Source organism: Blennius ocellaris (assembly GCF_963422515.1).
Source record: "Blennius ocellaris genome assembly, chromosome: 3".
Taxonomy (NCBI): Eukaryota; Metazoa; Chordata; class Actinopteri; order Blenniiformes; family Blenniidae; genus Blennius; species Blennius ocellaris.
The window spans coordinates 29,175,535-29,188,971 of NC_137652.1; the positions used below are offsets into that span (position 1 = coordinate 29,175,535).

General features: G+C 50.1%; 1 protein-coding gene across 1 annotated transcript; it reads left to right on the forward strand.

Moving 5' to 3' along the window:
• Window positions 1–1,045: 1,045 nt before the first annotated feature.
• Window positions 1,046–12,228, forward strand: aftpha (aftiphilin a). Its single transcript, XM_080516647.1, has 11 exons — window positions 1,046–1,224; window positions 4,059–4,676; window positions 4,731–5,680; window positions 6,122–6,270; window positions 6,388–6,517; window positions 6,865–6,921; window positions 7,762–7,902; window positions 8,224–8,287; window positions 10,718–10,801; window positions 11,035–11,158; window positions 11,304–12,228. Exons 2-11 carry the CDS (start codon window positions 4,091–4,093, stop codon window positions 11,473–11,475), a joined length of 2,457 nt encoding a protein of 818 aa, XP_080372773.1. The 5' UTR covers window positions 1,046–1,224; window positions 4,059–4,090; the 3' UTR covers window positions 11,476–12,228.
• The last annotated feature ends 1,209 nt before the right edge of the window (window positions 12,229–13,437 follow it).

Here is a 13,437-nt window from a genome sequence, read left to right on the forward strand (position 1 = left end):
TAGCTCCAGTTTTTCCAACCTGCACTCTTAAGGCTCGATTTGAAACCAGACCAGTTACATCCAACAGATCCAAGCGGGTTTGAAAACTAAACAGCTGCAGATTCCAGAGGTGCCTGCGCAAAGTTGACAAACCAATAACAATCCCATCAAGACTACTAGTTGTTATAATTAATTTTTCTCATAATTATGAGATAATTATCTCATTAATTCAGTAAAACAGAGTACTGTTTAGTTTACGTAAAAATGTTCTGTTACGTTAACACATGCATGTTTCTGTCATTCCCATTAAGAAGACTTTCATAAAGTTTCTTTATGGTGGTGAGAGCATCTTTTCTATCCTCTGTGTCAAACTTTCACGGACACTCTGAGGTCAAGCCTCCTGCACTTCTCCTGTCCAGCAGGAAGATAAGACGACTCTCCAAAAGTTGACACAAAATTGAGTAGCCTACATAAACCCAAATTGAATTACTAGTTTAAAAATGTTAACTTGTTTTGCTTTTTTACTATGCTTTATAGTAAGACACTACTGTTTTTCTGCCATTAGGTTTCTCTGGTCCACCTCTAACCCTTAAATCTGCGACCCCCTGAGCACCATCTCAATTTCATATCTGGTTTTCTATAAAGAAAACCATATATTAAGGTTACAAATGCATTATTTGGCAGCGTTAGCGAATAACTTTATTTTAAGTTAGCATTTTGTCCTATAAGCTTATTCCATGGTACACCAAAAAAACACAGCTTTTTTCCTGTAAGACATCTGGTCGTTTGTGTTGGAGGGCTGGTTGAAGTAACTTGTCACCTTTTTGTCAGAAATAAGTCGTGACCGCTTCAGTAACAAAAACCGAATTGTAAATGTTAATCAGAAATGTGAGTTAATTCACGAAGTAAGTGATATAGTTACTCCTATACTCTTTATAAAGGAGCTTTCAGAGGTTCTAGTTTTAACTTTCAGGTGAACTGTTGTAAAATGAGCGACTCGTTCCACCTGGACGGCGCACCGCAGTGCATGCTGGGACATTGAGTCAGGGAGGCAGCCGCCGGCTGACTCAACCTTCAGCCGGATCGAGCCGTACAGCCCTCTCCGCAGCCTGTGGACGCTCCGTCGGGTCATGGACGTCAGCGGACAGCCTGCCACGGTCAGCCCCGCTCCTGGTGTCGGTGCTTCGGACAGCCGTTGTTAGTCGGAGCCCGACGACGGAGCTCAAGCTAAAGCTGCTTGTTGTGGTGGGTGCGAGCTAGCTGCGCAGTTAGCTCCGTTAGCTGCCCTGTCACTTCTCAGGACTTTATATTTCTTTACCGGGCGTCGGTCCCGGTAAATAACATCCCGGCTCGGTGGAGCCGAGGTAGCCCACAGGGTCTCCGGACCCGGCGAGCTCTGGCCCGGTGCCGGGTCTCCCTCTCCGCTCCGCTCCACGGTGGACCTAAGGTATCGGCTGTCTTGCTGCCCTGGGTCGGCCTCCTCGTTTCCGTAGCCGCCTTCGGCCGCCGCTGAGTTCTTGGTTCGTCTCGAAGCTTTAATCCGATCCATCGATTAGCTGTTCGACACCCACACCGACTGTCAGCGCAGGGCCGAACCGGACCTGGCGGTCCCTAACCCGGTTAGCACGTCACAGAATGACCGTTAGCTGAAGTTAGCATCAGTTCCAGAGAAAGTTCAGAGAGAGAACGGATGCTGTTATTACCCCTCTGACTGATGTTATTACCCCTCTGACTGATGTTATTACCCCTCTGACTGATGTTATTACCCCTCTGACTGATGTTATTACCCCTCTGACTGATGTTATTACCTCTCTGACTGATGTTATTACCTCTCTGACTGATGTTATTACCTCTCTGACTGATGTTATTACCTCTTTGACTGATGTTATTACCCCTCTGACTGATGTTGTTATTACTCCTCTGACTGATGTTATTACCTCTCTGACTGATGTTATTACCCCTCTGACATGTTATTACCTCTCTGACCGATGTTGTTATTACCTCTCTGACTGATGTTATTACCCCTCTGACTGATGTTATTACCCCTCTGAGTGATGTTATTACCCCTCTGAGTGATGTTATTACCCCTCTGAGTGATGTTATTACCCCTCTGACTGATGTTGTTATTACCCCTCTGACTGATGTTGTTATTACCTCTCTGACTGATGTTATTACCCCTCTGAGTGATGTTATTACCCCTCTGACTGATGTTATTACCCCTCTGAGTGATGTTAATACCCCTCTGACTGATGTTATTACCCCTCTGACTGATGTTATTACCCCTCTGACTGATGTTATTACCCCTCTGACTGATGTTATTACCCCTCTGACTGATGTTATTACCCCTCTGACTGATGTTATTACCCCTCTGACTGATGTTATTACCCCTCTGACTGATGTTATTACCCCTCTGACTGATGTTGTTATTACCTCTCTGACTGATGTTATTACCCCTCTGACTGATGTTATTACCCCTCTGACTGATGTTAATACCCCTCTGACATGTTATTACCTCTCTGGCTGATGTTATCTCTCTGACTGCTGTTATTACCCCCCTGAGTGCTGTTATTACCCCTCTGGGTGATGTTACTACCCTCTGACTGATGTTATTACCCCTCTGACTGCTGTTATTACCCCTCTGACTGCTGTTATTACCCCTTACTGAGGTTAGTACCCCTTTACTGATGTAATTGCCCCTCTGACTGATGTTATTTCTCCTCTGACTGATTTTATTACCCCTCTGACTGCTGTTATTTCCCCTCTGAGTGATGTTATTACCCCTTTGAGTGATGTTAGTACCCCTCTGAGTGATGTTAGTACCCCTTTACTGATGTTATTGCCCCGCTGACTGATGTTATTACCCCCTGACTGCTGTTATTGTTACACTATTGCCTAGCAGCCAGGTGTTATGAAATCTTTAGTTGAGGCGTTATGAAGCGTTGAGGTGTTATGAAGCCTTTAGTTGAGGTGTTATGAAGCGTTGAGGTGTTATGAAGCCTTTAGTTGAGGTGTTATGAAGCCTTTAGTTGAGGTGTTATGAAGCGTTGAGGTGTTATGAAGCCTTTAGTTGAGGTGTTATGAAGCCTTTAGTTGAGGTGTTATGAAGCGTTGAGGTGTTATGAAGCCTTTAGTTGAGGTGTTATGAAGCCTTTAGTTGAGGTGTTTTGAAGCCTTTAGTTGAGGCGTTATGAAGCCTTTAGTTGAGGTGTTATGAAGCCTTTAGTTGAGGTGTTTTGAAGCCTTTAGTTGAGGTTTTATGAAGTCTTTAGTTGAGGTGTTATGAAGTCTTTAGTTGAGGTTTTATGAAGTCTTTAGTTGAGGTGTTATGATGCCTTTAGTTGAGGGGGTATGAAGTCTCATGGTACAGGTGTTATGTGCAGAGAGGTGTGCTAGAGCAACGTGTCTCTTCCCAACAGTCTCTCCTGATTAGCCAAATTAGCATTGCAGCTCCAGCTCACAGACAGGAAATGCAGCCTCTTCCAGTCTTTGCGTCACATGACCAATAAAAGTTTAAAACGTGTGTGTTGGGAGTCCAGCTCAGTGTGGGTGGAGCCTTCCTGTTTCCAGGTGCTTTCTGTCAGGTAAACCAACCTGCCAGACAGGCCCAGGCCCCGCCCACTGCTGACACAGTGAGCAGGCCGGCAGCACTCATTCTGCTGAGCAGCAGCCACACACTGGCTCTAAAACCGGTTTAACTTCTGGTTTAAGAACTCGGGGGATGTTTGTGCCAGATAAACAGAAGGTCACTTTCACAGGAAGTAAGCGGCAGTAGTCATCAGCTCCCTTTGGGTCTGTAGCATTCAGCTGGTTTCACAATAAAGCACAATGTTCTCGTCACAAATTGTTTCCTCCTCCATTCTTCCTGACACACCGAACCAGCCTCCATAATGTGTTCTGTCCTCACGTCTCCACAGCACCCGTTCTGCTCCTTCCATCAGTTGGATAAAATTCCAGATGGTGGAAGGTAGACGAGCGCCACCATGTGGTTGTCAGTCAGTCTGTCTTCTGTCGGAGCTCATCTTCTTTTGTCTCTTCGTACCTGTGCAGGTTGTTGCTGAATGACGGCCTCTGTGTTCCAGGTGTAGCCGGACCAGTTGACCGGGGGACAATCATGGAGCCAGATGTGATCCGCATGTACTCGTCTTCGCCGCCGCCCATGGAGGATGGCGCCGAGGAAGAGGAGGACGAGTTTGGAGACTTTGGGACGTTTTCTGGCGTTCCCAACAGCATCAGCTTCACAGAGTTTGACACGCCCACTACTTTCAACCAGACTCAGGCTCTGACGGCCACTTCGCCGCCGGAGCTGCTCAGTGGCAGAGGCGTGTCGGCGTTGGGCCACAGCACTTCCAACGGCACACACATCCACAGGAAAGAGTTGTCCAAGGCCAACGGTGTGACACCGGCTGGTCGGCCGGACAGCGCCGTCTCAGAAAGGACTGAAATTAAAAAAGTCCTCTCAGGCTCCCCGGACCGGCCGGAAAAAAATTTGAGCAGCAGTGAAACCGCCGACTGCAATGGGGGAGGGCCGGAAGTTATTACGAACGGTTTTGCTGTGGAGGGAAGTCCGTCCTCACAGAGCTCCGTCCACTGTCACGTAACAGGAAGCTCCATGCAGGACGCGGTGGACGTCTCTGTCGGCAGCCCGGAGGAGAAGTTTGCAGACTTTGCTGTTTTTACGAGCGCAGAGGTCTGCCTCAGTCGGACGAAGGAGGAGGAGGGGGAGGAGGAGGGGGAGGAGGAGGAGGAGGAGGAGGAGGAGGTGGAGGTGGAAGACTCGGGGGGCAGCTGGGGGCCAGAGGTTGCCGCCTCGGAGGAGCAGCAAGCGACCTCAGAGGACTCGGTGGCAGACACAGACAGAACTGGAGCTGATGTGTGCTCGCTGGGTCCTGCTGACACTCCAAACGGCTGCTGTTCCCCGGGCCGAGGCCGTGGCGCCGACACGGCGGCCGCCCAGGAGCACGGGGAACGACGTTTCTCTCAGGACGGGACCGACGAGCTCAAAGACCACCGCGACCTGTCGCCTGCTGACAGCGACGCTGCTCCATCGGAAGACAAAGGCTCTGAGAATGAAACGGAAACTGAGACGGAGACGTCACTGGGACGTCCGTTGTCCACCGAGGCCCTGGAGGAGTTCGGCGACGTGAGCACCACGGCCTCGGCGCCATCCCCGCCGCCGCCGGGCGACACGGCGACTCCTGCTGACGACAGCCAGCTCGCAGAAGACGACGAGGACTTTGGAGACTTCGGAGATGCCGGATCATTTGCTGGTCCAGACTTTGCCGATTTTGAACAGCAGGAGGAGCAGAGCCCGGGGACGAGCTCTACCGCTGCACGGGATGGCGTCGGCGCTGAGCAGGACGACGATTTCGGTGACTTCAACTCCCCCAAATACCACGGTGGCGACGGCGGTGGCGGTGGCGGTGGCGAGACAGAGGGCGGAGGAACGTTTGCCAGTTTCCCAGCCAGCGACAGCTTTGGCAACTTCAACTTGGCCGAAGGCAGCGAGGGCGCTGGCGAGTGGAGCGCCTTCGGAGGGCAGCAGCAGGAGGACGGGGAGTCGTGGGCGGCGTTCAGCACGGAGCAGACTGTGGATCCTCCTGGAGAGAAGAGACAGGAGGAGCAGGAGGAGGAGGTGCAGGAGGAGCAGGAGGCTGACACTCCTGTACACAGTGATGAAGTGAGGCGGCCCGACGGAGCAACGGTAAGGAGGATGTGACGAGACTAGAAACAGAAGATCCACATAGGTCAGAGTTTATTCAGCAAAAACACACTGTGGATGTTAGATGAGCAGGTTGATGGTTGGATGCCTGATGTGGGACGATTGGTAACTGGATTTCACTTCGATTGAACTTTTCTCCTGCCTTAGCAGGCCCCACCCTGCTCTACACCTTTAGTAACATTCATCCATTCACACACACACATGCTAATGGGGGTTGGTGCCATCGCTCTAGTCTACTGGGAACAGTTTGCGGTTCAGTGCCTTGCTCAGGGACACTTTGATATGTGCAGAGATATGGGAGTGAACCTATAAGTTGATTGGATGATGTTAGATGTGTGTTGGATGATGTTGAATGTTTATTGTGCTGGCTGTATGATGTTGGATGCTGTGGCTGTCTGGTGTGATGTGCCGGTGCTCCTGCAGGTGTCGCTCTTGGGCCGGTTGGAGAAGTTGTTTCAGAGCAGCTTCCCTCAGAGTGAAGAACACTTGGCGCAGGAGGAGGTGGTGACCCTGAAGACCCTGCTGGAGCCTCCAGCAGGAGCCCAGGAGGCGCAGCGCCCCACGTGCATCAGGTGAGCAACTGTTTGGACCGGTAGTGTCCAGCCTGTCCTCGGCTTTCAGCGTTGAGTCGTTGGACTTCAGGTGTTAAACAGTTTGACCTGGTCTACACTAGTGTTTGACCTCTGCAGGCCACAGTGTGGTGGAGTTTGGCCGCAGCTTCAGGACATCCATGAGGCCTTGGGCCTCCGGTACCAGTGGGGCGGCTCGCACTGCAACAAGACGCTGCTCTGCTGCCTCGGTATCGACACCAGGAACATCGTGAGTACATGAGGAGCACCAACCACTGATCCACAGCCTTACCCTGCAAAATGACACACACACACACACACACACACACGCACACACACACACACACACACACACACACACACACACACACACACACACACACACACACACACACACACACACACACACACACACACACACACACACACACACACACACCTCAGCTGAGTGTGTATTCTGGGTCACAGTGAGTGTGTTAACTCCCTCTTTCTTCTCTTTGTGTGTGTGTGCGTGTGTGTGTGTGCGTGTGTGTGTATGTGCGTGTGTGTGTGCGTGTGTGTGTGCGTGTGTGTGCGTGTGCGTGCGTGCGTGCGCAGCTTTTCACAGGACAGAAGAAGCAGCCCGTCATTGTGCCGATGTACGCCGCCGGCCTGGTGAGTCCACTGAACTCACTATAATCACTGTCCAACAAACACATCAATTTACATCAGTCTACGATACGATACAACACGATATATGATACAACACAACACAATACGATATGATGCAACACGATACTATACAACATGATACAACATGATACCACACGATATGATATGATACAACACGACATGATACAAGATGAGACAACACAATACGATACAATACAACATGATACGATACGATATGATATGATACAACACAACCCGATACAATATGATACAACACAACATGCTACAACACCATACAACATGATATGATATGATACAACACAATACAATACAACACGGTACAAGACAACACGATACAATACAACAAGATACGATATGATACAACACGATACAAGACAACAAGATACGATATGATACAACACGATACGATGTGACACAACACGATAAAACACAACACGATACGATACAATACAACACGATACAATACAACACGATACAATATGATACAACACGATACAAGACAACACGATACAAGACAACACGATACAAGACAACACGATACGATACAACACGATACAATATGATACAACACGATACAAGACAACACGATACAAGACAACACGATACAAGACAACACGATACGATACAATACAACACGATACAATATGATACAACACGATACAATATGATACAACACGATACAAGACAACACGATACAATACAACACGATACAATATGATACAACATGATACAATACAACACGATACAAGACAACACGATACGATGTGACACAACACGATACAGCTATGGTCATTTAGTTTCATGTTGAACTTGGGTCTCCAGGGAATGTTGGAACCCACCAAAGAGCCTGTGAAGCCTGTTTCTGCAGCAGAGATGATCACCTCCATTGGTCAAGCGCCTCCTGCTGCTCCTCCTGCTGCTCCTCCTGCAGAGAGCAGCTCCTCCACCTCTGACCCCGCCCAGGTCAGCCAGTGCTTCCACCACTGCACCCTCTCCCCAGGACATGTTCCACTGCACCCTCTCCCCACAGGCCATGTTCCACTGCACCCTCTCCCCACAGGCCATGTTCCACTGCACCCTCTCCCCACAGGCCATGTTCCACTGCACCCTCTCCCCAGGCTGTGCTCCTGGAGGAGTGTTCTGCCTCCTGAGAAAACACACTGATTCATTGGCTGCATGTCATTTCGACTTTGTTTGCTCTGGGTTTGATGTGTTCACACTAATTCTTCATGCACTGTGACTCAGTGGTGCTTCTCTGTCTTCACCTCCTGTCTCTGTGTCCAGCAGGAGGCGCTCCCACCCATCCAGTTTGACTGGAGCAGCAGTGGCCTTACTAACCCCCTGGACGGTGAGTGACTCCGCCCCCTGTCACCACTGCAGGACACCACTGTGGAGGGAGGGGAGGTGCAGGGGGTGTGAGGAGGTGTGTGAGGTGAGGGAGGAGGTGAGGGAGGAGGTGTGTGAGGGAGGTGAGGGAGGAGGTGTGTGAGGGAAGAGGTGTGTGAGGTGAGGGAGGAGGTGAGGGAGGAGGTGTGTGAGGTGAGGGAGGAGGTGAGGGAGGAGGTGAGGGAGGAGGTGAGGGAGGTGAGGGAGTGGGTGAGGGAGGTGAGGGAGTGGGTGAGGGAGGTGAAGGAGGAGGTGTGTGAGGTGAGGGAGGAGGTGAGGGAGGAGGTGTGTGAGGGAGGTGAGGGAGGAGGTGTGTGAGGGAAGAGGTGTGTGAGGTGAGGGAGGAGGTGAGGGAGGAGGTGTGTGAGGTGAGGGAGGAGGTGAGGGAGGAGGTGAGGGAGGAGGTGAGGGAGGTGAGGGAGTGGGTGAGGGAGGTGAAGGAGGAGGTGTGTGAGGTGAGGGAGGAGGTGAGGGAGGTGAGGGAGGAGGTGAGGGAGGTGGAGGAGGTGAGGGAGGTGAGGGAGGAGGTGTGTGAGGTGAGGGAGGAGGTGAGGGAGGAGGTGAGGGAGGTGAGGGAGGTGAGGGAGTTGAGGGAGGAGGTGAGGGAGTTGAGGGAGGAGGTGAGGGAGGTGAGGGAGGAGGTGAGGGAGTTGAGGGAGGAGGTGAGGGAGTTGAGGGAGGAGGTGAGGGAGGTGAGGGAGGTGAGGGAGGTGAGGGAGGAGGTGAGGGAGGAGGTGTGTGAGGTGAGGGAGGAGGTGAGGGAGGAGGTGAGGGAGGAGGTGAGGGAGGAGGTGAGGGAGGAGGTGTGTGAGGTGAGGGAGGAGGTGAGGGAGCAGTGTAATGAATGAGAGTAATGGTGCAGAATGCAGCTCATTGGTGCTCCACTCTGTGACAATAACTAATTTTGCTGGACGATAAATTGTCCAAAAAATGATTGCAGATAAAAGATATTGTCAACATTTTCCTGAGACCAGATTAACCACAACTGTAACGATAATACTTCATTATTAATCAACGTTTATTTATCTTTTTTAGCATTGGAATTGGAATGTCAAGAACTTTAAAATAATTTTAATAAATAAAACAAACAAACTGCACTTGAATAAAAATCCTGCCCACAAACAATGAAATAGAGCCGTCTCTATGTCGAGGCCTTAAAATCATCCAGTTCATTTTAATTCATCGTGTAATTAATTGATTTATCGTCCCAGAGGTGTTTTCAACCAATCACTGGTTTGATCTGCCAAATGTGTTTCTGTGCATGAAGTGTTCCCGTCTGACCACTGCACCACTGTAGTCTCTCTCTCTCTCTCTCTCTCGCTCTCTCTCTCTCTCTCTCTTTCTCTCTCTCTCTTTCTCTTTCTCTTTCTCTCTCTCAACCTTGATCATCTCCCTCGCTCTTTCTCTCTGGGTTAACCTCGCTAGCCTCTCTTTCTCTCACTCTCTCTTTCTCTTTCTCTTTCTCTCTCTTTCTCTCACTCTCTTTCTCTTTCTCTCTCTTTCTCTCACTCTCTTTCTCTTTCTCTCTCTTTCTCTTTCTCTCTCTCTTTCTCTTTCTCTCTTTCTTGTTCTCTCTCTTTCTCGTTCTCTCTCTTTCTCTCTCTCAACCTTGATCATCTCCCTCGCTCTTTCTCTCTGGGTTGACCTCGCTAGCCTCTCTTTCTCTCTCTTTCTTTCTCTCTCTCTCTCTCTCTCTCGCTCTCTCTCTTTCTTTCTCTCTCTCTCTTTCTCTCTCTCTCAACCTTGATCATCTCCCTCACTCTTTCTCTCTGGGTTAACCTCGCTAGCCTCTCTTTCTCTCGCTCTTTCTCTCACTCTCTCTTTCTCTCTCTCTTTCTTTCTCTCTCTCTCTCTCTCAACCTTGATCATCTCCCTCGCTCTTTCTCTCTGGGTTAACCTCGCTAGCCTCTCTTTCTCTCGCTCGCTCTCGCTCTCTCTTTCTCTCTCTCTCTTTCTCTCACTCTTTCCCTCACTCTCTCTCTTTCTCTCTCTCTCTCTTTCTCTCTCTCACTCTTTCTCTCTCACTCTCTCTCTCTCTCTCTCTCTCCCCTCTCTCTCTCTCTCTCAACCTTGATCATCTCCCTCGCTCTTTCTCTCTGTGTTAACATTGATCGCCCCTCTTTTTCTCTCTTTGTTAACCTCGCTCGCCTCTCTCTCTCTCTGTTAACCTCGCTCGCCTCTCTCTCTCTCTGTTAACCTCGCTCACCTCTCTCTCTCTTTGTTAACCTCGCTCACCTCTCTCTCTCTCTGTTAACCTTGCTCGCCTCTCTCTCTCTCTGTTAACCTCGCTTGCCTCTCTCTCTCTGTTAACCTCGCTCGCCTCTCTCTCTCTTTGTTAACCTCGCTCGCCTCTCCCTCTCTCTGTTAACCTCGCTCGCCCCTGGCTCTGCAGCCAGTGGAGGCTCGTCTCTGTTAAATCTGGATTTCTTTGGTCCTGTGGAGGATTCAACCTGTGGAAGCTCCGCCTCCATCCCAGGTCAGCTCCCTCTTACACTCGTCCTCCTCTGCTCCTCCTCACACTCTTCCTCCTCACCCTGTTCTTCTTTTCTGAGATCTATTCTGGAATCCATCTCATACCTGACCGTCTGCTCCTCCTCAGATGAACCTCCTCTGATCACATGTTTGTTTGAAATTCAGCTCCAATTGTTTTCTTTGGTTCCTTCACACTGTTCCTCTCCTCCTCCTCCTCCTCCTCCTCCTCCTCCTCAGGTGTAGACCCGGAGCTCTTTGAACTGACCACAGCCAAGATGGATGCCGGCGGTCCGGCCAGCAGGGTGGCGGACGCCTTCGCCCGTCTCATGTCCACCATGGAGAAGACCAGTACGTCTACCAGGTCAGAGGTCACGCCGGGAGCAGCCAGCCTGTATGACACCATTGAGCTACTGCAGTGTGATCATGTGTTGTGTGTGTGTGTGTGTGTGTGTGTGTGTGTGTGTGTGTGTGTGTGTGTGTGTGTGTGTGTGTGTGTGCGAGCACAGGAAGCCCAGGCGAGAGGAGAACCTGAGCGAGGAGGCGTTGGAGGTCATCGCGGTGTTACCTGATCTCACCTTCATGCAGGCCAAAGTCCTTATGTTTCCCGCCACGCTAACGCCGCTGGGCTGCCAGGCCACGCCCTCACAGCTACTGGCTCCGCCCACCTCATCCAACTGAACCCTCCCACTTGTAATCACACCGTCTTCTTTTTTTCCTTCTCTTTTGGTCTTTTGATTTACCTCATTTTTTCTTTTTTTTCCTGATTTTCTCAAAATAAAGCGAAGCATTTATCAGAGGAGGACAAAGTGGTTAAGGGCGTCATCGTGTACATAATCAGGGATCCTTTTCTTTCTATTGTTTTAGCGTATGATTGGATGCTTATTGTGGCGGGGCAGTGTGAGGAAGTGAATGGAGTGCAGACTTTCAGAATAAATCTATTTAAAGCTCTATTTATGGACTGAAGCCACACTGCCTGCAGAGTCCAGCTCGGTGTTTCCTGTGCGACGTAGAGTCGGAGCACACGGACGACAAGCAGCACCTCCACGGTTAGCTTTAGCTGCTAGCTTCAATTTAACCAGACACCTCGAACACAGCGGCTCTGCTGTGTGGAGTTCCCCCGAGTGTCCACAGGAGGGCGTCTGTCTGAGCGCGAGCTCTGAAGGAATCCAAGGGACCAACTTCTTCATGTCTGGTGTGTGTGTGTGTGTGTGTGTGTGTGTGTCTGTGTGTGTGTGTGTGTCTGTGTGTGTGTGTCTGTGTGTGTGTGTGTGGCTTCAGACTACAGTTAAACTGGGCTGTCAATGCTGGGGAATTCCTATGGAAAAACGCTGAGTCACTATAAGAGCCTGTCAAAGGGTGAGCGTGCATGTTTGGATTCATGTACATTTTACTTTTAGTCGACACAAAAAATAAAAGTAATTTAAGAGAAAATCCTTTGTGTCTGCTTCGTGTTTGAAGGGTCTAGTTTTACTGTGAAGACATAAAGCAGCCATACATTATCCATAGGCACTGGTGGAACGGTGGTCATGATGGTAGAATCATGGACATGACAGGGAGACCCCTGTCTGGCCACGTCACACACAAAGTACTTCACATTTACAATTGAATAACATGTTACTGGAATAGGTTTTGATAAAGTGTAACAGAGCCATCAAATAGATCAGGCTGCCAGTGAGAGCAGCAACTATCCAAACCAAATGTCATGCAAACCATAATCGGATTCTAATCTCACATCCTTCCATATTTTTCTCCCCACTGATTTTATGACAGATCCTCAGGTCTGAGCAACTGTCGTGGATTTGTTTAAAGAAAGTGTTTAAATCCAGAAAGAGCTGAGGTCTGTTGTGTTTCTCAGATTCAGGCTGCAACACACCGCTGTCACACAGCAAGCTGTGGTTTTAATGGTTTCACCTGCAAATGTTCAACACACACACACACACACACACACACACACACACACACACACACGGGGAGGCTCTGACAGAGGAGGACATTGTGTTTTCCAGGAGGTGACGTCCGGGTCCGCAGGTCACCTTCCCAGCGTGGAGCCTCTGACCCAACACTTCCCAACATTCCTGCCCATCTTGGCCTGTCGCCTTCGCCGGGCCGCGGTTAGCCGTTAGCCGTTATCTCCCTGTCAACTGGGACGAGGAGCTGCTGGACGGCCCCGGGCCCCGAAGAGCCTTGTATGGCCATGGCCTGGCGGGCGAGGGCCGATAAGCAGAACAGAGCTCCATCGCAGCCATGTTTAGAACAAAGTGTGTTTCTGTTAAATTTAGAGCGACTATCGAAGGACGCTCCCGCTCCTCGAGTCACACTGCTGCTGCGTCGGGGCCAGAGGTGGAACCTCAGCACCACAACGCCGCTTCCACTCCTGCTGCAGGAACCTTCCACTGCCACACTGCACACAACAGCGTCCCGACACCGGCAAGTGATGAAAGCAGGGGGGACTGGTTGACTACTGGGTTCTACTGGGTTCTACTACTGGGTTTCTACTGGGTTCTACTACTGGGTTTCTACTGGGTTCTACTACTGGGTTCTACTACTAGGTTTCTACTACTGGGTTCTACTACTAGGTTTCTACTACTGGGTTCTACTACTGGGTTCTACTACTGGGTTCTACTACTGGGTTTCTACTGG

What these genes read in the sequence shown, in the direction of transcription:
- aftpha (XM_080516647.1), top strand. Translation starts at nt 4,091, where the DNA reads ATGGAGCCAGATGTGATCCGCATGTACTCGTCTTCGCCGCCGCCCATG. An exon ending in GAGCGCAGAGGTCTGCCTCA is followed by an intron (nt 4,677 to 4,730) that starts GTCGGACGAAGG and finishes AGGAGGAGGAGG; the next exon opens with AGGAGGAGGTGGAGGTGGAA. An exon ending in CAGCGCCCCACGTGCATCAG is followed by an intron (nt 6,271 to 6,387) that starts GTGAGCAACTGT and finishes TGACCTCTGCAG; the next exon opens with GCCACAGTGTGGTGGAGTTT.